At 43.5% G+C, this 25,000-nt stretch overlaps 1 protein-coding gene across 6 annotated transcripts in view; it reads left to right on the plus strand.

Moving 5' to 3' along the window:
* camk2b2 (calcium/calmodulin-dependent protein kinase (CaM kinase) II beta 2) overlaps nucleotides 1–25,000 on the plus strand; it is a 77,982-nt gene that overhangs the window by 52,024 nt on the left and 958 nt on the right. For 2 of the 6 annotated variants that reach the window (XM_082956037.1, XM_082956033.1), the window contains exons 15-19: nucleotides 16,678–16,737; nucleotides 17,697–17,735; nucleotides 18,287–18,332; nucleotides 24,011–24,086; nucleotides 24,992–25,000. The exon at nucleotides 24,992–25,000 is cut by the window's right edge and continues 86 nt beyond it. In XM_082956037.1, the coding sequence (XP_082812163.1) occupies nucleotides 16,678–16,737; nucleotides 17,697–17,735; nucleotides 18,287–18,332; nucleotides 24,011–24,086; nucleotides 24,992–25,000 (230 nt within the window). The remainder of the gene's footprint in view (nucleotides 1–16,677; nucleotides 16,738–17,696; nucleotides 17,736–18,286; nucleotides 18,333–24,010; nucleotides 24,087–24,991) is intronic. The other 4 variants (XM_082956043.1, XM_082956040.1, XM_082956045.1 and 1 more) reach the window with 2 other exon arrangements.

Genomic DNA, 25,000 nt, shown 5'->3' on the forward strand with positions numbered 1-25,000 from the left:
CTATCTTCTCCTCTCTCTTCTCCTCTATCTTCTCCTCTCTCTTCTCCTCTATCTTCTCATCTGTCTTCTCCTCTCTTTTCTCATCTCTCTTCTCCTCTATCTTCTCTTCTCTCTTCTCATCTGTCTTCTCTCTCTTCTCATCTTACTTCTCTTCTCTCTTCTCATCTGTCTTCTCCTCTCTCTTCTCATCTGTCTTCTCCTCTCTCTTCTCATCTCTCTTCTCCTCTCTCTTCTCCTCTCTCTTCTCATCTCTCTTCTCCTCTCTCTTCTCTTCTCATCTGTCTTCTCCTCTCTCTCCTCTTCTCTCTTCTCATCTATCTTCTCTCTCTTCTCATCTCTCTTCTCTTCTCATCTCTCTTCTCCTCTCTCTTCTCATCTCTCTTCTCTATTCTCATCTCTCTTCTCTTCTCTATTCTCATCTCTCTCCTCATCTCTCTTCTCATCTCTCTTCTCTCCTCATCTCTCTTCTCCACTCTCTTCTCTTCTCTCTTCTCATCTGTCTTCTCTCTTCTCCTCTCTCTTCTCATCTCTCTCTTCTCCTCTCTCTTCTCTCTTTTCTTCTCTCCCACCTCCTACAATTGGCAGTGTTATGTGGTGTGGTGTTGTGTTGTGTTTTGTGGGCATGCTGTTTGGGTGTGAGTGTGTGTTTATTATGTCTCATTGTGTACACTGCGTGCTGTCTGTGTCAGCTGTTTGTGTGTGTGTAGCCTAATAGTCTGACTGTCCAGCGTAGTCTGATGCACTGTAGCTTCAGTTACTCTAGCTATGTAGTTAAAATGTTCTATTCATGTGCACTGACAGCGGTCAAACCCACCATAGATATAACATACGCTGTTCTATAGACCTCTATGGGTCAAACCCTCAGGACGGCAATGGATGTGTACAGTAGACTCCAATAGTCATGTTTATGGTAAGGTTTGGTTGTTTATGGTAAGGTTTGGTTGTTTATGGTAAGGTTTGGTTGTTTATGGTAAGGTTTGGTTGTTTATGGTAAGGTTTGGTTGTTTATGGTAAGGTTTGGTTGTTTATAGTAAGGTTTGGTTGTTTATGGTAAGGTTTGGTTGTTTGTAGTAAGGTTTGGTTGTTTGTAGTAAGGTTTGGTTGTTTATAATAAGGTTTGGTTGTTTATAATAAGGTTTGGTTTTTTATAATAAGGTTTGGTTTTTTATAGTAAGGTTTGGTTGTTTATAGTAAGGTTTGGTTGTTTATAATAAGGTTTGGTTGTTTATAATAAGGTTTGGTTGTTTATAATAAGGTTTGGTTGTTTATAATAAGGTTTGGTTGTTTATAATAAGGTTTGGTTGTTTATAATAAGGTTTGGTTGTTTATAATAAGGTTTGGTTGTTTGTAATAAGGTTTGGTTGTTTGTAATAAGGTTTGGTTGTTTGTAATAAGGTTTGGTTGTTTGTAGTAAGGTTTGGTTGTTTATAATAAGGTTTGGTTGTTTATGGTAAGGTTTGGTTGTTTATGGTAAGGTTTGGTTGTTTATGGTAAGGTTTGGTTGTTTATAATAAGGTTTGGTTGTTTGTAGTAAGGTTTGGTTGTTTATGGTAAGGTTTGGTTGTTTATGGTAAGGTTTGGTTGTTTATGGTAAGGTTTGGTTGTTTATGGTAAGGTTTGGTTGTTTATAGTAAGGTTTGGTTGTTTATAATAAGGTTTAGTTGTTTATGGTAAAGTTTGGTTGTTTGTAGTAAGGTTTAGTTGTTTATGGTAAAGTGTGGTTGTTTATAATAAGGTTTGGATGTTTGTAGTAAGGTTTGGTTGTTTATGGTAAGGTTTGGTTGTTTGTAGTAAGGTTTGGTTGTTTGTAGTAAGGTTTGGTTGTTTATGGTAAGGTTTGGTTGTTTGTAGTAAGGTTTGGTTGTTTGTAGTAAGGTTTGGTTGTTTGTAGTAAGGTTTGGTTGTTTATGGTAAGGTTTGGTTGTTTATGGTAAGGTTTGGTTGTTTATAATAAGGTTTGGTTGTTTATAGTAAGGTTTGGTTGTTTATAGTAAGGTTTGGTTGTTTATGGTAAGGTTTGGTTGTTTATGGTAAGGTTTAATTGTTTATAATAAGGTTTGGTTGTTTATAATAAGGTTTGGTTGTTTATAATAAGGTTTGGTTGTTTATGGTAAAGTTTGGTTGTTTGTAATAAGGTTTGGTTGTTTATAATAAGGTTTGGTTGTTTATAATAAGGTTTGGTTGTTTATGGTAAGGTTTAATTGTTTATAATAAGGTTTGGTTGTTTATGGTAAGGTTTGGTTGTTTATAATAAGGTTTGGTTGTTTATGGTAAAGTTTGGTTGTTTATGGTAAAGTTTGGTTGTTTATGGTAAGGTTTGGTTGTTTATAGTAAGGTTTGGTTGTTTATAATAAGGTTTGGTTGTTTATAATAAGGTTTGGTTGTTTGTAGTAAGGTTTGGTTGTTTACGGTAAGGTTTGGTTGTTTACAGTAAGGTTTGGTTGTTTGTAGTAAGGTTTGGTTGTTTGTAGTAAGGTTTGGTTGTTTATAGTAAGGTTTGGTTGTTTATGGTGAGGTTTGGTTGTTTATGGTAAGGTTTGGTTGTTTATGGTAAGGTTTGGTTGTTTATAGTAAGGTTTGGTTGTTTATAATAAGGTTTGGTTGTTTATAATAAGGTTTGGTTGTTTATAATAAGGTTTGGTTGTTTGTAGTAAGGTTTGGTTGTTTATAATAAGGTTTGGTTGTTTATGGTAAGGTTTGGTTGTTTATGGTAAGGTTTGGTTGTTTATAGTAAGGTTTGGTTGTTTATGGTAAGGTTTGGTTGTTTATAATAAGGTTTGGTTGTTTATGGTAAGGTTTGGTTGTTTATAGTAAGGTTTGGTTGTTTATGGTAAGGTTTGGTTGTTTGTAGTAAGGTTTGGTTGTTTATGGTAAGGTTTGGTTGTTTATGGTAAGGTTTAATTGTTTATAATAAGGTTTGGTTGTTTATGGTAAGGTTTGGTTGTTTATAGTAAGGTTTGGTTGTTTATGGTAAGGTTTGGTTGTTTATAGTAAGGTTTGGTTGTTTATGGTAAGGTTTGGTTGTTTATAATAAGGTTTGGTTGTTTATGGTAAGGTTTGGTTGTTTATAATAAGGTTTGGTTGTTTATGGTAAGGTTTGGTTGTTTGTAGTAAGGTTTGGTTGTTTATGGTAAGGTTTGGTTGTTTATGGTAAGGTTTAATTGTTTATAATAAGGTTTGGTTGTTTATGGTAAGGTTTGGTTGTTTATAATAAGGTTTGGTTGTTTATGGTAAGGTTTGGTTGTTTATAATAAGGTTTGGTTGTTTATGGTAAGGTTTGGTTGTTTGTAGTAAGGTTTGGTTGTTTATGGTAAGGTTTGGTTGTTTATGGTAAGGTTTAATTGTTTATAATAAGGTTTGGTTGTTTATGGTAAGGTTTGGTTGTTTATAATAAGGTTTGGTTGTTTATGGTAAGGTTTGGTTGTTTGTGGTAAGGTTTGGTTGTTTATGGTAAGGTTTGGTTGTTTATGGTAAGGTTTAATTGTTTGTAGTAAGGTTTGGTTGTTTATGGTAAGGTTTGGTTGTTTATGGTAAGGTTTGGTTGTTTATGGTAAGGTTTAGTTGTTTATGGTAAGGTTTGGTTGTTTGTGGTAAGGTTTGGTTGTTTATAGTAAGGTTTGGTTGTTTATAGTAAGGTTTGGTTGTTTGTAGTAAGGTTTGGTTGTTTGTAGTAAGGTTTGGTTGTTTGTAGTAAGGTTTGGTTGTTTGTAGTAAGGTTTGGTTGTTTGTAGTAAGGTTTGGTTGTTTATAGTAAGGTTTGGTTGTTTACGGTAAGGTTTGGTTGTTTACGGTAAGGTTTGGTTGTTTACGGTAAGGTTTGGTTGTTTACGGTAAGGTTTGGTTGTTTACGGTAAGGTTTGGTTGTTTACAGTAAGGTTTGGTTGTTTATAGTAAGGTTTGGTTGTTTATAATAAGGTTTGGTTGTTTATAATAAGGTTTGGTTGTTTATAATAAGGTTTGGTTGTTTATAATAAGGTTTGGTTGTTTATAATAAGGTTTGGTTGTTTGTAGTAAGGTTTGGTTGTAGTAAGGTTTGGTTGTTTATAATAAGGTTTGGTTGTTTATAGTAAGGTTTGGTTGTTTATGGTAAGGTTTGGTTGTTTATGGTAAGGTTTGGTTGTTTATGGTAAGGTTTGGTTGTTTATAGTAAGGTTTGGTTGTTTATGGTAAGGTTTAATTGTTTATAATAAGGTTTGGTTGTTTGTAGTAAGGTTTGGTTGTTTATGGTAAGGTTTGGTTGTTTATGGTAAGGTTTGGTTGTTTATGGTAAGGTTTGGTTGTTTATGGTAAGGTTTGGTTGTTTATAGTAAGGTTTGGTTGTTTATGGTAAGGTTTGGTTGTTTATGGTAAGGTTTGGTTGTTTATGGTAAGGTTTGGTTGTTTATAATAAGGTTTGGTTGTTTATAATAAGGTTTAGTTGTTTATGGTAAAGTTTGGTTGTTTGTAGTAAGGTTTGGTTGTTTATAATAAGGTTTAGTTGTTTATGGTAAAGTTTGGTTGTTTGTAGTAAGGTTTGGTTGTTTATGGTAAGGTTTGGTTGTTTATAGTAAGGTTTGGTTGTTTATAGTAAGGTTTGGTTGTTTATAATAAGGTTTGGTTGTTTATGGTAAGGTTTGGTTGTTTATAATAAGGTTTGGTTGTTTATGGTAAGGTTTGGTTGTTTATAGTAAGGTTTGGTTGTTTATAATAAGGTTTGGTTGTTTATGGTAAGGTTTGGTTGTTTGTAGTAAGGTTTGGTTGTTTATGGTAAGGTTTGGTTGTTTATGGTAAAGTTTGGTTGTTTATGGTAAGGTTTGGTTGTTTATGGTAAGGTTTGGTTGTTTATGGTAAGGTTTGGTTGTTTATGGTAAGGTTTGGTTGTTTATGGTAAGGTTTGGTTGTTTATGGTAAGGTTTGGTTGTTTATAGAAAGGTTTGGTTGTTTATGGTAAGGTTTGGTTGTTTATGGTAAGGTTTGGTTGTTTATGGTAAGGTTTGGTTGTTTATGGTAAGGTTTGGTTGTTTGTGGTAAGGTTTGGTTGTTTGTGGTAAGGTTTGGTTGTTTGTGGTAAGGTTTGGTTGTTTGTGGTAAGGTTTGGTTGTTTATGGTAAGGTTTGGTTGTTTATGGTAAGGTTTGGTTGTTTATGGTAAGGTTTGGTTGTTTATGGTAAGGTTTGGTTGTTTATGGTAAGGTTTGGTTGTTTATGGTAAGGTTTGGTTGTTTATGGTAAGGTTTGGTTGTTTGAGGTAAGGTTTGGTTGTTTGTGGTAAGGTTTGGTTGTTTATAATAAGGTTTGGTTGTTTATAATAAGGTTTGGTTGTTTATGGTAAAGTTTGGTTGTTTGTAGTAAGGTTTGGTTGTTTGTAGTAAGGTTTGGTTGTTTATAATAAGGTTTGGTTGTTTATAATAAGGTTTGGTTGTTTATAATAAGGTTTGGTTGTTTATAATAAGGTTTGGTTGTTTATAATAAGGTTTGGTTCTTTATGGTAAGGTTTGGTTGTTTATGGTAAGGTTTGGTTGTTTATGGTAAGGTTTGGTTGTTTGTAGTAAGGTTTGGTTGTTTATGGTAAGGTTTGGTTGTTTGTAGTAAAGTTTGGTTGTTTGTAGTAAAGTTTGGTTGTTTATGGTAAGGTTTGGTTGTTTATGCCTAACAGAGGTTTTCATCTCTCCATCTTCCTCCCTCTATTTCTCTTCCCTTCATCTTTCCCTCTTTCTGTACCCTCCTCCCATCGTCCATCCCTCTCTCCCTCTGGCTGGCACGGTGCTAATCTCAGATTATTTCTCTCCACATGATTAATCTGTCGTTACGTAATCTCACTCTGCACAACCCTCCACACTCCCCCTTCTCTCGCTCTCTCTCTCTATCTCTCTGTTCCTCTCCTGTCTGCACTTTGCAAACAACGCTGGAGCTATTTTGGTTCAAAACACAAGCACGCATTCGCACAAACACACACACACACACACACACACACACACACACACACACACACTCGTTAAGCTGTATGACTTTAGTCTTATGCCGAGGATGATGTATAACATGATGAGGGATGTAGTCCAACACAGAAGACAAAACAACTGTAGGTCTACTATTTTGTTGAAAACTGTAAATATAATCAACAATGTCATTTTAACTAAAATAAATCTATGAAACTGAAATGGAAAGCTGAACTGGGGAGTCCTGCTGTACAAATTGTTGTTTTTAACAGGTTATTGGCTATTTATGTGTAAGCTAAATAGATTTTTTACATGATTTGTTTTATTTATTTATTTACATTTGCAATGTAAATTATGTAATCTAACTGACTATGATGCAATAAATAAAGTATTCTAATTGGATAGATTCTATTTGATCTAATATGACTTATGACATAACAAACGAGGGGGTTCCAGGGGTTCCAACACCTGACATTTTGATATCTTAAGCAACCATCAATCAACAGCCCCGTATTCCCAGAGAGAGACATCCCCCAGCTCACCTGGCTGACTATGCAGTCTCTCACCAAGAACAACGCCTATCCACAACGCAGCCACTCCTCTGACCAGGACGATGGAGTAATCGAGCGGACATCCTATCAGATAGGAGTGTATCCTGTTCCAGATATATCGCCCGCTCGTTGGTGAGCCGCTTCCCAGCCCTTTCTAATTTCCAAGCAGCTATGTTGGAGGAAAGAATGAAGCTCATGGAGATTGCTGAGCTACATTGTCAAATACAGGAAGATCACAACGTTTACATAGTGTGTCAACGCCTAGTAGCCAAAGCCAGAGAGGCTCAGCGGGCAACAGGAAGAAGCTCAGTGTCGACGGGAAGAAGCTCACCAGGCCTGTGAAGCAATAGTCAAACAACTGGGCAGGCGGCGGCCATGAAAGCAAACAGAGAATGAGCTACAGGTAGCCAAACTCGTCACATCCTTCCTTAAAGAGAAGAGGAAGATGTTGGAGAACACTACCACCCTCCGGGTTACCCAGTTCCAGTAGCACCCTACTTCCCTCCGGGTTACCCAGTTCCAGTAGCACCCTACTTCCCTCCAGGTTACCCAGTTCCAGTAGCACCCTACTTCCCTCCGGGTTACCCAGTTCCAGTAGCACCCTACTTCCCTCCGGGTTACCCAGTTCCAATAGCACCCTACTTCCCTCCGGGTTACCCAGTTCCAGTAGCACCCTACTTCCCTCCTGGTTACCCAGTTCAGTAGTACCCTACTTCCCTCCGGGTTACCAAGTTCCAGTAGCACCCTACTTCCCTCCAGGTTACCCAGTTCCAGTAGCACCCTACTTCCCTCCGGGTTACCCAGTTCCAGTAGCACTCTACTTCCCTCCGGGTTACCCAGTTCCAGTAGCACCCTACTTCCCTCCGGGTTACCCAGTTCCAGTAGCACCCTACTTCCCTCCGGGTTACCCAGTTCCAGTAGCACCCTACTTCCCTCCGGGTTACCCAGTTCCAGTAGCACCCTACTTCCCTCCGGGTTACCCAGTTCCAGTAGCACCCTACTTCCCTCCGGGTTACCCAGTTCCAGTAGCACCCTACTTCCCTCCGGGTTACCCAGTTCCAGTAGCACCCTACTTCCCTCCGGGTTACCCCGTTCCAGGAGAACACTACTTCTCTCCGGGTTACCCAGTTCCAGTAGCACCCTACTTCCCTCCGGGTTACCCAGTTCCAGTAGCACTCTACTTCCCTCCGGGTTACCCAGTTCCAGTAGCACCCTACTTCCCTCCGGGTTACCCAGTTCCAGTAGCACCCTACTTCCCTCCGGGTTACCCAGTTCCAGTAGCACCCTACTTCCCTCCGGGTTACCCAGTTCCAGTAGCACCCTACTTCTCTCCGGGTTACCCAGTTCCAGTAGCACCCTACTTCCCTCCGGGTTACCCAGTTCCAGTAGCACCCTACTTCCATCCGGGTTACCCAGTTCCAGTAGCACCCTACTTCCCTCCGGGTTACCCAGTTCCAGTAGCACCCTACTTCCCTCCGGGTTACCCAGTTCCAGTAGCACCCTACTTCTCTCCGGGTTACCCAGTTCCAGTAGCACCCTACTTCCCTCCGGGTTACCCAGTTCCAGTAGCACCCTACTTCCCTCCGGGTTACCCAGTTCCAGTAGCACCCTACTTCCATCCGGGTTACCCAGTTCCAGTAGCACCCTACTTCCCTCCGGGTTACCCAGTTCCAGTAGCACCCTACTTCCCTCCGGGTTACCCAGTTCCAGTAGCACCCTACTTCTTTCCGGGTTACCCAGTTCCAGTAGCACTCTACTTCCCTCCGGGTTACCCAGTTCCAGTCGCACCCTTCTTCCCTCCGGGTTACCCAGTTCCAGTAGCACCCTACTTCCCTCCGGGTTACCCAGTTCCAGTAGCACCCTACTTCCCACCGGGTTACCCAGTTCCAGTAGCACCCTACTTCCCTCCGGGTTACCCAGTTCCAGTAGCACCCTACTTCTCTCCTGGTTACCCAGTTCCAGTAGCACCCTACTTCCCTCCGGGTTACCCAGTTCCAGTAGCACCCTACTTCCCTCCGGGTTACCCAGTTCCAGTAGGACCCTACTTCCCTCCGGCTTACCCAGTTCCAGTAGCACCCTACTCCCCTCGGCGTTACCCAGTTCCAGGAGAACACTACTTCTCTCCGGGTTTAGGCGTGCCCTATCCCAATCCAGCAGCACCATACCCTGCTCCTGACCAGATTGCACCCTGTCCAGCACCTGCTTTGCCACTTGGCAAGTAACAGCTGATTGCCTCATCTCAAAGCCATCGTTGCCCCATTTCGAGAGCGGCAATGAGAGTGACTTTGCCCTCCTCAAAATTGCCCTGGACGACATGATGAACAATCACAGACACCTGAATGAGCGGTATAAGTATCAATTGCTTCTTGGACACCTGAAACTTCCAAGTGCACTCCAAGGCCTACATGCATGACCCAAGACCTTATACTGCTGCCTTACAAGCCCTGCAGGATAAGTACGGTCAGCCCTGCAGGATAAGTACGGTCAGCCCTGCAGGATAAGTACGGTCAGCCCTGCAGGATAAGTACGGTCAGCCCTGCAGGATAAGTACGGTCAGCCCCGCAGGATAAGTACGGTCAGCCCCGCAGGATAAGTACGGTCAGCCTTGCAGGATAACTACGGTCAGCCCCAGGGATAAGTACGGTCAGCCCCAGGGATAAGTACGGTCAGCCCCAGGGATAAGTACGGTCATCCCCGCAGGATAAGTACGGTCATCCCCGCAGGATAAGTACGGTCATCCCCGCAGGATAAGTACGGTCATCCCCGCAGGATAAGTACGGTCAGCCCCGCAGGATAAGTACGGTCAGCCCCAGGGATAAGTACGGTCAGCCCCTGGGATAAGTATGGTCAGCCCCGCGGAATAAGTACGGTCATCCCCGCAGGATAAGTACGGTCAGCCCCGCAGGATAAGTACGGTCAGCCCCGCAGGATAAGTACGGTCATCCCCGCAGGATAAGTACGGTCATCCCCGCAGGATAAGTACGGTCAGCTCCGCAGGATAAGTACGGTCAGCCCAGCAGGATAAGTACGGTCAGCCCAGCAGGATAAGTACGGTCAGCCCTGCAGGATAAGTACGGTCAGCCCTGCAGGATAAGTACGGTCAGCCTCGCAGGATAAGTACGGTCAGCCTCGCAGGATAAGTACGGTCAGCCCCGCAGGATAAGTACGGTCAGCCCCGCAGGATAAGTACAGTCAGCCCCGCAGGATAAGTACGGTCAGCCTCGCAGGATAAGTACCGTCAGCCCCGCGGGATAAGTACGGTCAGTCTTGCAGGATAAGTACGGTCAGCCCCAGGGATAAGTACGGTCAGCCCCAGGGATAAGTACGGTCAGCCCCGCAGGATAAGTACGGTCAGCCCCGCAGGATAAGTACGGTCAGCCCCGCAGGATAAGTACGGTCAGCCCCGCAGGATGAGTACGGTCATCCCCGCAGGATGAGTACGGTCATCCCCGCAGGATAAGTACGGTCAGCCCCACGGGATAAGTACGGTCAGCCCCACGGGATAAGTACGGTCAGCCCCACGGGATAAGTACGGTCATCCCCGCAGGATAAGTACGGTCAGCCCCGCAGGATAAGTACAGTCAGCCCCGCAGGATAAGTACGGTCATCCCCGCAGGATAAGTACGGTCATCCCCGCAGGATAAGTACGGTCATCCCCGCAGGATAAGTACGGTCATCCCCGCAGGATAAGTACGGTCAGCCCCGCAGGATAAGTACGGTCAGCCCCGCAGGATAAGTACGGTCAGCCTCGCAGGATAAGTACGGTCAGCCCCGCAGGATAAGTACGGTCAGCCCCGCGGGATAAGTACGGTCAGCCCCGCGCGATAAGTACGGTCAGCCTGCCAACTCGTCCTGTGTAAGCTAGCCACCATCTTGAAATCCCCCGCCATCGAGCTTGATGACGCAGAAACTGACGGCTCATATTGGAGCATCGTCTTGCCAAAGGCTGTGCAGCACCTCAACCTCACTACTGAGTCTGAGACTCTCACCCTCAGAGCTATTTGCCAAGATGCCTCAGTTACATTTGATATTTCCCTTCTGCTCAAACTCTCTAAGAAATACCGGATACAAATAACTCTCTGTGGACCTGTGTGCATTCTTTCCAGTCCTCAGCTCCCAGACATCAGCAGGCTTGCCACATGGAAAGTCTTTGTGCAGGCAACAACATGGTCCCTACACGTGACGTCCGATTCATTCTCCAGTTCACCCAGTGAAGTGTTCCTCATCGTGGACCCTGGTGGGAAGGTGACACATACCTACCTACCCTGGAGCTGATGGATGCATCATGACTGCTGCCATCTAGGTCAAAGGTCGGACTTACCTTCGAAGACGCAGGTGATCCTGCTACGCAGAACAGACTTTCTCCATGTTTAGAATGTCTTTACATACATTTGGGGTGGCTGTGTAAGAAAGCACATCCCTTTAAGAGTGACTGATGATGTCACAGCTAGCACGAGCTCTCAGAGTGTCAATTCTTCCCAAGTTCAGCTCACCAACTGCAGCTGTGGAGAGGAATCTCCAGTTTCTAACATGATTATTTCTGTTAATCCTTTATTATTAAACTGTTAATCCTTCACTGTGCATGAATGCAATAACTAACACAGTTTATGGACACACAACATTGGATAATTCTCTCGTGTCTCTCTAACCAGAGCACAATCTCCATATCTTTGCCTACTCACAACAGTACTAAATATCAGCGGTTTCACCCTTCTCCCTCTATCTGTCTGAATCACCCCTTCATCTCTCCTCTCCATCACTCCATCCAAATCCTCCCACAACTACAGACCTCCCTCCCCTCACTCCCTGTCCCCACCACCTCAAGGATGAGATGAGTTCACCTACGCCGGTGTGTGTGTGTGTGTGTGTTCTGTGTTTCTGAACTTTGGGAACCAGGAAGACAGAAATAGAAGCTACAGTACCATCAGCTGCACCACTGGCGTCGCTTAGCAACCATCTCAATTCACACACACACACACATATTTGAAGGTATTTTTCTCATATTCTTTCTCTTTAGGCAGTAATCTACATCCGTTATATATCTATTCCATCTACGTCCATGAAGGAGCAGAATCAAAGTTTATTGTACATGCCATATTTCAATGATTATTTGTTGGATTCATTTATTGTTTCTTTTTTGTGATATGATAATTTATGTAAACCATTTTTTACATTCTTACATACAATCCACACTCATCTTCAGCATTCTTCATACCCTTCATGGTGTTCATCTCACTCTCACTCTCTCCATCTCATCATCCATTCCATCGCTACAACCAGAGATGGAAAAACAGTCCCAAGGTTCAGATCCTGGTGAGGATATCATTGTATCCCTCTCTCCCCCCTCTTCTCTTCTCTCACCCCCTTTTCTCCTTTCTCTCCACCTCTCCTCTTCCTCTCCTCTTTCTTTCCTCATCTTCTCTCCTCTTTTTCCTCTCTTCTTCTCTCTTCCCTCCTTTTCTTCTCTCTTCACCTCTTCTGCTTTTTCTTTCCTCTTCTTCTCTCTTCACCTCTTCTCTCCTCTTCCTCTCCTCTTTCTCCTGTCCTGTTCTCTCTCCATCCTCCTTTTCTCTCTTCCCCTCCTATCCTCCCTCTCCTCTCTCCTCTCTCCTCTCTCCTCTCCTTATCTCTTATCTTCCTCCTGTCCTCCTCTCTCTTTCCCCTCTCCTCTCTATCATACTCTTTCAGTGGTCTCTGCTGATGAGTCACCTGCCAGTCAGTCCACCCGAGAGAGAAAGAGAGAGACAGATATGCTAATGTTGCATTGTTATGGTTGCAGTTTCACTGTGACAAACTATTATCAGACCTTGAATGAAGGGCTGGTCATTTTCCCAAACACAAAATCAGTTAAGGTGTGTTTGTGTATGTGTGTGTGTGTGTGTTTGTACTGTATTTCCATGTCACTTGTGTTTTTTCTGATATTGTGTGTAATTGATATGTTGTTCAGTAGCTGGTGGGCTGGTCACGTGTAGTTGGCATATTATTCTGGGGTTGTGTGTAGTTGGCATGTTATTCTGGGGTTGTGTGTAGTTGGCATGTTATTCTGGGGTTGTGTGTAGTTGGCATGTTATTCTGGGGTTGTGTGTAGTTGGCATGTTATTCTGGGGTTGTGTGTAGTTGGCATGTTATTCTGGGGTTGTGTGTAGTTGGCATGTTATTCTGGGGTTGTGTGTAGTTGGCATATTATTCTGGGGTTGTGTGTTGTTGGCATGTTATTCTGGGGTTGTGCTTGCCTGCCTGCCTGCCTGCCTGCCTGCCTGCCTGCCTGCCTGCCTGCCTGTCTGTCTGTCTGTCTGTCTGTCTGTCTGTCTGTCTGTCTGTCTGTCTGTCTGTCTGTCTGTCTGTCTGTCTGTCTGTCTGTCTGTCTGTCTGTCACTCCTTTCCTCTTGCTCTAATGTCTGTGTTCTGGTTTATGTTGTTGGTGTTGGTCAAATACACTGAGTATACCAAACACCTGTTGTAACAGCCTCAATTTGTCGGGGCATGGACTCTCTACAAGGTCCTTTGGGTGGTGGACTATTCTTGATACACACAGGATGTTCTTAATGTTTTGTACACTCAGTGTATATACCACGTTCTACCAAAATATTCCTGATATGCTTTGATGTTTTTGATGGAATCGGAGTGCCTCTCACTACATCTCACACATGCTCTGTGGGTGTGTAGGATGAGGGGGCTGGGATGGAGAGGAGGACCCAATCCAATTCTTTAAATCATTTGATTGATTTGATCTGCTTAGTTGTGTTCTGTTGGGTTGATCAGGCTTGTGGGTAAATGAGCTGTAGGGTGTCTGTCTATCTTGGCTTAATCATTTCTAATCCCGCCCACACACACTAACCACACCCTTTGATAGGCTTAATCACTTATTTTTTGCAACATTTTGTTTGATCTTTTATAAACCAAACCAAACATAGACGACAACATCACACATACGTCAACTATATTCCACCTGCCCAGACCCACTAGCACACACCCCCATCTCCAGCGCTGCATCACTTTCCACCACATGGCCTGAAACTGCATCGTTTTGTTTCTCTCAGTAGCCCACGCACTTTCAATATTTAAATAATTAGATTTTGTCCATTGTGTTAATGATGGCGGATTGATTTCCACATTTTCTTAAGATGAGTAGAGAATCGTCCAACCCATCAGGAATCTCACTACACCCCCATATGCAATGTCTTGAAATATGCAGGCTCAGTCACTTCTAATTCACCCTCACACAGTCCTCTGATAGGCTGGCTGCACGCTAACCACTCACTCTTGAGATGTACCTAATTTAGCAGACACTCTTATCTAGTGCAACTTACAATAACAATTAGAGTTAAGTACCTTGCTCAAGGGCACATCGACACCTAGTCGGCTCAGGGATTTGAACCAGCGATCTTTCTGTTACTAGCCCAACGCTCTTAATTGCTAGGCTACCTGCCTTATTGTCCTTCGTTCAGTCTTCTGTACATGCACAATAGACTTTAAAAGCTATAACAAACGTTTAAAGGATATAACAAATGGATACTTACTGTATCCTAACATTTAATCACCTCAGAAAGAAACACAAACTTGAAAATAACAACTTACTTGAAAGTTTCAGTAATCAAAAATGACAAATTGAAAGGGGCCAAAGGCATCAAATTAACAATGAAAAGACTAAATAAAATTGATTCCCAAAGATAAAATAAAAACCTGGTTTTACAACCCCATTGAGGGTATTTATCATATTTTCGAAATAGGTCGTATACTACCCAAGTTATCAAAAAACATGTAACATTACCCTTTAAAACAAACAATCTATAGAGGTTTACAATTGAAGAGCAATTCCCATCATAAACAACACATGTAGTAGTTATAGGTAATGCATTTCAATGATAAAAAAAATATGAGATTCCTTCCATTCGAGACTTAAATGTTGCAATCTACTAATTACTGTCCAAATAAACGACCAGGTCCAGTAGTCATCATAATTCAGTTTACTTCGCCCTACATGATGTCAACTCAGAATTAGATCTAAATCGAACTATCATTAGAATTCAAATTGGAGAGTAACGACACACATCAGGAAGTACTATTATGTAGAAAACAATGCATCCCCCCCCAAAAAGAGGCGTGTACAAAAAAGAATGGGGAAAAGGCCATGAAAAAGTGGTTTGGGTTGATTAGTGGTGCTGATAATCAAAATGAGGATTTTATCCTATTACTTTATTTGTATTGCATGTCCCATACCTAGTGGTCTGGGAAGGTTAGTGGTACAGGTAGCGTTACATCAACAACTCTGCTGTATAATACTTTCTGATGATTGTGTTTCCCATTCCAAGCTAAAGTGCATCTATTCTGAACAAAAATATAAACTCAATATGGAACAATTTTACTGAGTTACAGTTGATATAAGAAAATCAGTCAACTGAAATAAATTCATTAGGGCCTAATCTATGGATTTCACATGACTGAGCAGGGGCGCAGCCATGGGTGGGCCTGGGAGGGCATAGGCCCACCCACATAGGCCCAGCTAATCAGAATTCGTTTTTCCCCACAAAAGGGCTTTATTACAGACTGAATACTCCTTAGTTTCATCAGCTGTCTGGGTTGCTGGTCTCAGACGATCCCGCAGGTGAAGAAGCTGGATGTGGAGGTCCTGGGCTGTTGTGGTTACACGTGGTCTGCGGTTGTGAGGCCGGTTGGACGTACTGCCAAATTCTCGAAAACAGCGTTGGAGGCGGCTTATGGTAGAGAAATGAACATTAAATTCTCTGGCAACAGCTCTGGTGGACATTCCTACAGTCAACATGCCATTTGCACGCTCCCTCAAAACTTGAGACATCTGTGGCATTGTTTTGTGTGACAAAACTGTACATTTTAGCGTTGCCTTTTATTGTCGCCAGCACAAGGTGAACCTGTGTAATGATCATGCTGTTTAATCAGCTCTTGATATGCTACACCTGTCAGGTTTATGGATTATCTTGGCAAAGGAAAAATGCTCCCCAACAGGCATGTAAACAAATTTGTGCACAAAGAAATAAGCTTTTTGTGCGTATGGAAAATTTCTAGGATCTTGTATTTCAGCTCATGAAACATGGGACCAACACTTTACATGTTGCGTTTATATCTTTATTCAGTATTTATCTCATATGCCTTTAGGAAGAATTTGCACAAAATAATTTCTACCTGCAACATCATCAAACCCTCATGAAACTGTACATTGGCACCTTGCTAATTTCACCTATTCTCTAGTTGAAGTGTGCCAAAAGGAACTCTGTAAAACCCTTCGGTCTACCTTTAGATAGATGGCTGTGTTCCATTATGGCTGTGTTTTCACTGCCTTACTGTGCAGTGAGGTGGTGTTGCTACCACAGTCCACAAACTGCTACATCTCCTGGGAGACCTGCTCCGCCTGACAGGCTCGATCACTTCTAATTCGCTCCCTCACACTAACCAGGTCCTCTGATAGGCTGGCTGCACACCGACTGACTCACAATATTGATCCTGCCCTGTATATCAGTCCTTTGGGTTTGAATGAGTCTGTCTCATGATAGATATAGACTTGGATCTGATATAGACCGTACATACTGCAGAGATGGGAAAAGAGTGGCATGTTTATTATTTAGAGGTTGGCACAGATCAAAGATCAGCTTTCCTAAGTCTGGCTAAATCCTAACCTTGAACATTTTTAGGGGGGAAACTGCAAAACTGACCTTAGATCACTGTATAGGGTCAACTCTTTATTGTTTTAAATCATTTTTGTTCACCTGGCGACCTGGTCAGCATGCACTGCGCCCGGCCCACCACAGGAGTCACTAGTACGCGATGGGACAACCCGGACGACGCTGGGCCAATTGTGCACCGCCCCATGGGTCTCCCGGTCGCGGCTGGTTATGAGAATCTCTAGTTGCACAGCTAGCACTGTGATGCAAGGCCTTAGACCACTGCACCACTCGGGAGACCCCTAATGTTTTAAATTCTTTAAAAAAGTGGAATTCCACTCTCCTTACGTGTTCTTTGAAGTTGTATTGATAGAAGTGTAGCACAGAAAGTGAGTAGCGGAATGGGGATATGAAACGCTGCCTTCAGGGGCATAACATGTGACCATGCGGTGGCAACACAACCACTAGACCAGCCTCCTTTCTAACCTCACCCACATCCATACACCCACATCCACACCTCCTGTCACTTCTCTGTTGTGTCGTGTTTTAACCCCTTGTTTTCTGTGCACTGCTGCAGCCTAACAGCACGAGAAACAGCACAGTCACCAGCCCCAAAGGAATCCCCTCTGCTGCACTGGTACACTCCTCCTTTATATATCACTCTATCTCCCTCTGTCTCTATTCAACTTCTTTCTCTCCCTTTCTCTATCCGTCTTTATGTCCTCAGTTTCTCTGTTCCTGTCTGTCTGTCTGTCTGTCTGTCTGTCTGTCTGTCTGTCTGTCTGTCTGTCTGTCTGTCTGTCTGTCTGTCTGTCTGTCTGTCTGTCTGTCTGTCTGTCTGTCTGTCTGTCTGTCTGTCTGTCTGTCTGTCTGTCTGTCTGTCTGTCTGTCTCTCTGTCTCTCTGTCTCTCTGTGTCTATCTCTCTCTATCTTAGTCTGTCTGCACTCTGCACCCATCACCAGCCACCTATTAGAAGCCGTTCTGTGTGTGTGATTGTGTGCGACTGTTTGTGTGTGTGCGACTGTGCGTATGATGAAGCTGCATGACTTGTAAGTCATGGTCCGTCAGGTTGTAGTAGCTATAAGTGGCTTACTGGTAGAAGTGCAGTCACAAGCCATCTTCCTTTGGCGTTGTTTTCTATTGGTGGGTGACAGTGTTGGTGTGTGTCACTCAGGTGTATGTTAATCTGTGTTCTGTTTGGCCTGCTGTGAACTGTGAATCCTTAGGAAGAGATCCACAACTTAGGAGCTCCCGGAAGATATGCAGGGTGGCTTTGGGTTTGATGTGGGTCGTTTTAGGTTCTTGCAAGTGTGAGAACAAGCGCCTGAGTGAGACTAGTATTTTTTGTTTCTGATATCATTTTCTTAGAGGAATTCTTTGAATAACCATTTATTTCCTTCCATTAACCCTTTGATAACCCTTTCTCAAGGGGAAATCTCTCTCTCTCTCTCTTTATACCTTTTAACTAGTATTTTCTTCTCTCTCTCTCTTCCACCATATCTCTTTCTCTTTCTTTTCTCTAACACCTACAACTCTGCTCTCTGTCATCCCTCTCTCTCTCTCCCTCTCCCCTCTCTTTCTATTTCTCTCAATAGGAGCCTCAGACCACTGTTATCCATGTGGATAGGAACAAGGTATATCCTTCTTCCATCCCTCCATCTTTTTCTCTCCTGCTTTCAGTCCTCTCATCTTCATCTTCTCTCGCTCTGTCCTTGGCAAGCTGGTGTGTTAGCGTATTATAGTGTGTGTGTGTGCGTGTCTAGCATGACTCCTGGTTGAGGAGTTTTGTGTGGGTTGTAGGTCTGGTCTTTGTGCTGTTGAGGTCTGGTGTGCCTGCACGCCGCAGTCATACAGACCTGGGAACAGCTGCTTAATATAACCACACTGACACAAAACTACCCACACTACATATGTGGAGATATTTTGTCCACCACCGCCATCTTGTGGAAATAAATGGAAGCGGGCTCTGTGGTGTGTGCCAGATGTCTTGCCATCTGGTGGTTTCTACTGCTATACACCACTGCATGTATGGGACAGCACACTGAATGGGGGAAACTGAGTTTGGTGTTCTCATGGTGTTTAACCATAGCACTGTATGTGTGTGTCATGATAATAGTAGTGTGTGTGTGTGTGTGTGTGTGTATCTGGGTTGACCTGTCACTGACATGTCTCTCTGTGTCTGCAGGATTCATCTGACAGCAACACCACTATTGAGGATGAGGATGTGAAACGTGAGTCACGCACAAACGCACACACGCACACGCACACACACACACACACACACACACACACACACACACTACTATTATTATGACACACATATACAGCACTGTGGTTGAATACCATGAGAACACCAAACTCAGTTGAGAGAGGAAGGAGAGGCAGAAAAGATGGAGAGTAAAGAGGAAGAAGAAAGGAAGGAGAGAAGAAGGAGAGCGTAAACAGACAGGAAGGGAAGTAGAGAAGAAGAAGAGAGGAAGGAAAGAGGAAGGAGAGAGGAAACAGATAGGAAGGAAAAAAGGGAAGGAGAGAGGAAGGAGCGAGGAAGTAGAGAGGATGAAGAGGAAGCAGACAGGAAGGAATGAAGGGAAGTAGAGAAGGAGACAGAAGGAGACAGGAGGGGAAGGAGGAAGGAAAGAGATGGAGGAAGGAAAGAAAGAAAGGAGGGAAGGAGGGAGGAAGGAGAAAGGAAGGAGAGAGGAAAGAAACAGGAAGGAAAGATGGGAAGGAAGGAGGGAGGAAGGAGGGAGGAAGGCGAGAGGAAGGCGAGAGGAAGGGCATATCAGGACCTCCAGCAGCAACTGTATGTAAGTAAGCCCTTCTGTTGGTCTGCTGGAAGAGAGAAAGAGTGAGGGAGAGGGAGTGATAGAGGGAGAGGGAGGGAGTGATAGAGGGAGGGAGTGGGAGGAAGTAAGTCTTATCTAGGGACAGGAATAGCTGGATGAGCTCAACATGCCTCACACAGGAGAGGAGAGAGGAGAGGAGAGGAGAGAGGAGAGGAGAGAGGAGAGGAGAGAGGAGAGAAGAGAAGAGAAGGAGAGTGAGAAGGAGAAATAAGTCCTGGTGACTGTAGCCAGGTGAACTATAGCTGTAGCTCTTTCTGGTGTTGGGTTTTTCATTCTCCATGGCCCTGCATAGCTCTATGGAGACCTGAGTGGCAGGACTGTATATTATGGGTATGTGTGAGTGTGTGTACCATGCTAGTGGAGGGAGTGTGTGTAAGTCTACTTATACCAGGCTCAGAGGATGAGAGGGAGATGAGAGAGAGCGATAGATAAAAAGAGAGAATTGAATGAGAGGATTTACCACCATGAATAGCAAGCCGTCTGGTGAGTATCTCTGCTATGACAACAACCCTCACTCTGTAGCGTTACCAGAGTATGTGAGCAGAGTTGAGCAGTCGGAAATTCTGTTCATCGCTCATGGACATCCACCTCCTTTCCAACCACTCTGCTAAAAACCGCTCTGCACTCCAAAAAGAAAAAGAAATGCCACTGTTAATTCGCTCCATCCATTAAAATCACAATTGAACCAGAACCCATCTATTGTAACTACCGGGACCTACAGTACCATTTGGTTTTGTAGGATTGAAACCAAACCATTTGATTTGAATGGAAAGTATTTAAATAAAAATGAAAAGGTGAATGTAAGAAGCACTTATCATTTCAAATAGGCAACATGTGGTATTAAACAGCATATAAACAGTGTAAATAGGTCAGGAGCCAAACAGGGAGCCTAAGAAGGAACAAAAATCTATTATTTAAGCTATACTGTATACAGCGCATTCGGAAATTATTCAGACCCCTTGACTTTTTCCACATTTTGTTATGTGACAGCCTTATTCTAAAATGGATTAAATAATTTTTTCCCCTCATCAATCTACACTCCATCATGACAAAGCAAAAACATAAAAAACAGAAATACCTTATTTACATATGTATTCAGACCCTTTGCTATGAGACTAGAATTTGAGTTCAGGTGCATCCTGTTTCCATTGATCATCCTTGAGATGTGTCTACAACTTGATTGGAGTCCACTTGTGGTAAATTCAACTGATTGGACTTGATTTGGAAAGACACACACCTGTCTATATAATGTCCCATAGTTGACAGTGCATGTCAGAGCAAAAACCAAGCCATGAGGTCAAAGGAAATGGCCGTAAAGCTCCGAGACAGGATTGTGTCAAGGCACAGATCTGGGGAAGGGTACCAAAAAATCTCTGCAGCATTGAAGGTCCCAGGAACACAGTGGCCTACATCATTCTTAAATGGAGGAAGTTTGGAAGCACCAAGACTCTTCCTAGAGCTGGCCGCGCGGCCAAACTGAGCAATCGGTAGAGAAGAGCCTTGGTCAGGGAGGTGACCAAGAACCCGATGGCCATTCTGACAGAGCTCCAGAGTTCCTCTGTGGAGATGGGAGAACCTTCTCTGCAGCACTCCCCCAATCAGGCCTTTATGGAAGAGTGGCCAGGCGGAAGCCACTCCTCAGTGAAAGGCACATGACAGTCCGCTTGGAGTTTGCCAAAAGGCACCTGAAGACTCTCAGACCATGAGAAACAAGATTCTCTGGTCTGATGAAACCAAGATTGAACTCTTTGGCCTAAATGCCAAGCGTCACATCTGGAGGAAACCTGGCACCCTCCCTACGGTGAAGAATGGTTGTGGCAGCATCATGCTGTGGGAATGTTTTTCAGCGGGAGGGAGACTAGGCAGGATCGAGGGAAAGATGAACTGAGGAAAGTACAGAGAGATCGTTGATGAAAAATTGCTCCAGAGCGCTCAGGACCTCAGACCGGGGTGAAGGTTCACCTTCCAACAGGACAGCGACCCTAATCTCACAGCCAAGACAAATCAGGAGAGGCTTCAGGACAAGTCTCTGAATGTCATTGAGTGGCCCAGCCAGAGCCCGGACTTCAACCTGATTGAACATCTTTGGAGAGACCTGAAAACAGCTGTGCAGCGACACTCCCCGTTCAACCTGACAGAACTTTAGAGGATATGTAGAGAAGAATGTGAGAAACTCCCCAATACAGGTGTGCCAAGCTTGCAGTGTCATACCCAAGAAGACTCGAGGCTGTAATCGCAACAAAGTACTGAGTAAAGGGTCTGAATACTTACAGTTGAGGTCTGAAGTTTACATACACTAAGCCTGGAGTCATTCAAACTCGTTTTTCAACCACTCCACAAATTTCTTGTTAATAACAAACTATAGTTTTGGCAAGTAGGTTCGGACATCTACTGTGTGCATGACACAAGTCATTTTTCCAACAATTATTTACAGACAGATTATTTCACTTATAATTCACTGTATCACAATTCCAGTGGGTCAGAAGTTTACATACACTAAGTTGACTGTGCCTTTAAACAGCTTGGAAAATTCCCGAAAATTATGTCATGGCTTTAGAAGCTTCTGATAGGCTTATTGACATAATTTGAGTCAATTGGAGGTGTACCTGTGGATGTATTTCAAGGCCTACCTTCAAACTCAGTGACTCTTTGCTTGACATCATGGGAAAATCAAAAGAAATCAGCCAAGACCTCAGGAAAGAAATTGTAGACCTCCACAAGTCTGGTTCATTGGGAGCAATTTCCATGTGCCTGAAGGTACCACATTCATCTGTACAAATAATAGTACGCAAGTATAAACACCATGGGACTACGCAGCCATCATACCACTTAGGAAGGAGACGCGTTCTGTCTCCTAGAGATGAATGTACTTTGATGGGAAAAGTGCAAATCAATCCCAGAACAACAGCAAAGGACCTTGTGAAGATGCTGGAGGAAACGGGTTCAAAAGTATTTTTATTCACAGTAAAGCGAGTCCTATATCTACATAACCTGAAAGGCCACTCAGCAAGGAAGAAGCCACTGCTCCAAAACCGCCATAAAAAAAGCCAGACTACGGTTTTCAACTGCACATGGGGACAAAGATCGTACTTTTTGGAGAAATGTCCTCTGGTCTGATGAAACAAAAATAGAACTGTTTGGCCATAATGACCATCGTTATTTTGGGAGGAAAAAGGGGGAGGCATGCCAGCCGAAGAACACCATCCCAACCGTGAAGCACGGGGTTGGCAGCATCATGTTGTGGGTGCTTTGCTGCAGGAGGGACAGGTGCACTTCACAAAATAGATGGCATCATGAGGAAGCAAAATTCTGTGGATATATTGAAGCAACATCTCAAGACATCAGTCAGGAAGTTAAAGCTTGGTCGCAAATGGGTCTTTCAAATGGACAATGACCCCAAGCTTGCTTCCAAAGTTGTGACAAAATGGCTTAAGGACAACAAAGTCAAGGTATTGGAGTGGCCATCACAAAGCCCTGACCTCAATCCCATAGAAAATTTGTGGGCAGAACTGAAAAAGCATGCGCAAGCAAGCAGGCCTACAAACCTGACTCAGTTACACCAACTCTGTCAGGAGGAATGGGCCAAAATTCACCCAACTTATTGTGGGAAGCTTGTGGAAGGCTACCCGAAACGTATGACCCAAGTTAAGCAATTTAAAGGCAATGCTACCAAACAGTAATTGAGTGTATGTAAACTTCTGACTCGCTGGGAATGTGATGAAAGAAATAAAAGCTGAAATAAATCATTCTCTACTATTATTCTGACATTTCACATTCTTAAAATAAAGTGGTGATCCTAACTGACCTAAGACAGGGAATTTTTACTACGATTAAATGTCAGGAATTGTGAAAACTGAGTTGAAATGTATTTGGCTAAGGTGTATGTAAATTCCAACTTCAACTGTATGTAAATATAATATTTATTTTATTTATTTTATACATTTGCAAAAATGTATAAAACCTGTTTTTGCTTTGTTGTTATGGGTTATAGCGTGTAGATTGTTGAGAGGAAAAAATAGTTGAATCCATTTTAGAATAAGGCTGTAACAAAATGTGGAAAAAGTGAAGGGGTCTGAATACTTTCCTGTATTTCAATTATTTCAAGGCTATGGCATACAAAGAAAAACACTGTGAAGCACTAGGCTGGTAGGGACATAAAGTGCTCAGCATTTAAGCAACATTTTGTTGTATTAAGTCATTATAGTCTATAAATTGCGCATATACTGTAGGCTGCAACTGACTTAGAATTAAATACTTGCCTTAAATAAATGCCTTATTAGGCTCAGTCTACAGTGCCTTTGAATACATTTTTAGAAACACGAGTTTGGCCGAAGTTTGAGGCTTCATGCTCATGCGATGGTGCCTGGAAAGTAGGCCTGCAGTAGAGAGTATCCTTTCAGCGCTTGCAGAGCCACTGGGGATGCTAAACACCCTTCGGGCCACTCTTGCCAGGCTGGGCAGAGATGCAGAGTTGTTTATTTTACATTTTTCAATAGGTAGTCTTAGACGTTTGTGGGAAAAAGTGGGAATATGCCAGGCCTATTGGGCCAAAATCAATTATGGCCTATTGTATAGATAATAGAAAAAAAATGAACAAAAGTTTTAAGAGATCAGATTTTTTGTTTATTAATACTTTGCTACAATGACACACTTAGCTAGCCTCGTTCCCTTCTTTTAGCATGTGCACGTAGTAAGTACACCATCATGCTTTCACAATATGTGTCTTTTCAGATTACACAATGATTCACAGCACTCCCTCTCTTGCTCTTGGTCCTCATCTTTGTAAGTCACCTTGATTTTGCACCTGTATGTTTTATCAGTTTCTTTATGAAAATATTTAATGAACTCCATGACCGTAGCTAAAGCAAGTGGCTCTAGCAGTACACAAGTAGACTACAAATGCATGCTGGGCCAGGCATGCCCTGAGCTCCTGAGGTAAGAGCTGCTGCAGCAAAATTGGAGCCGACGTTCCAGCCTTTGGGAATCTTGCTCTGCGAAATTTGTGGCAAAACCATTTTATTGTCCCCAACCCATGTTCACTCTGTTATTGGTTCCCTCTGCAGTGCGAAAACAGGAGATTATCAAGATCACTGAGCAGCTGATTGAAGCTGTCAACAATGGAGACTTTGAGGCCTATGCGTGAGTACACTACAACTCCCAGCCTGCACCTCACCAGAGTACTGTAACTCCCAGCCTGCACCTCACCAGAGTACTGTAACTCCCAGCCTGCACCTCACCAGAGTACTGTAACTCCCAGCCTGCACCTCACCAGAGTACTGTAACTCCCAGCCTGCACCTCACCAGAGTACTGTAACTCCCAGCCTGCACCTCACCAGAGTACTGTAACTCTCAGCCTGCACCTCACCAGAGTACTGTAACTCCCAGCCTGCCCCTCACCAGAGTACTGTAACTCCCAGCCTGCACCTCACCAGAGTACTGTAACTCCCAGCCTGCCCCTCACCAGTGTACTGTAACTCCCAGCCTGCACCTCACCAGAGTACTGTAACTCCCAGCCTGCACCTCACCAGAGTACTGTAACTCCCAGCCTGCACCTCACCAGAGTACTGTAACTCCCAGCCTGCACCTCACCAGAGTACTGTAACTCCCAGCCTGCACCTCACCAGAGTACTGTAACTCCCAGCCTGCACCTCACCAGAGTACTGTAACTCCCAGCCTGCCCCTCACCAGAGTACTGTAACTCCCAGCCTGCCCCTCACCAGAGTACTACACTCCCAGCCTGCACCTCACCAGAGTACTGTAACTCCCAGCCTGCCCCTCACCATAACACTAAAACTCCTAGTCTGCGCCTAATTTTACCCTAAAACTACAGGTGACATTTGACCTCTGCTAAACTGCACTGACCTCTGCAAAAAAACACCTTTATACTCTAAATATTTAGCAGGGATGATAGCCTGCAACTCAAATAACCATAACACTACAACTCCCAGCCTGCACCTCACTATCTCGCTACAACTACGGAGGTTCTAAACTGAGATTTCTTGGTTGCTCTTTTAGTCTGAGCTTAGATTATGTGTTGTCAACAGGAAGATCTG

This window comes from Salmo salar, chromosome 01, assembly GCF_965601325.2.
Source record: "Salmo salar chromosome 01, fSalSal1, whole genome shotgun sequence".
Lineage (NCBI taxonomy): Eukaryota > Metazoa > Chordata > Actinopteri > Salmoniformes > Salmonidae > Salmo > Salmo salar.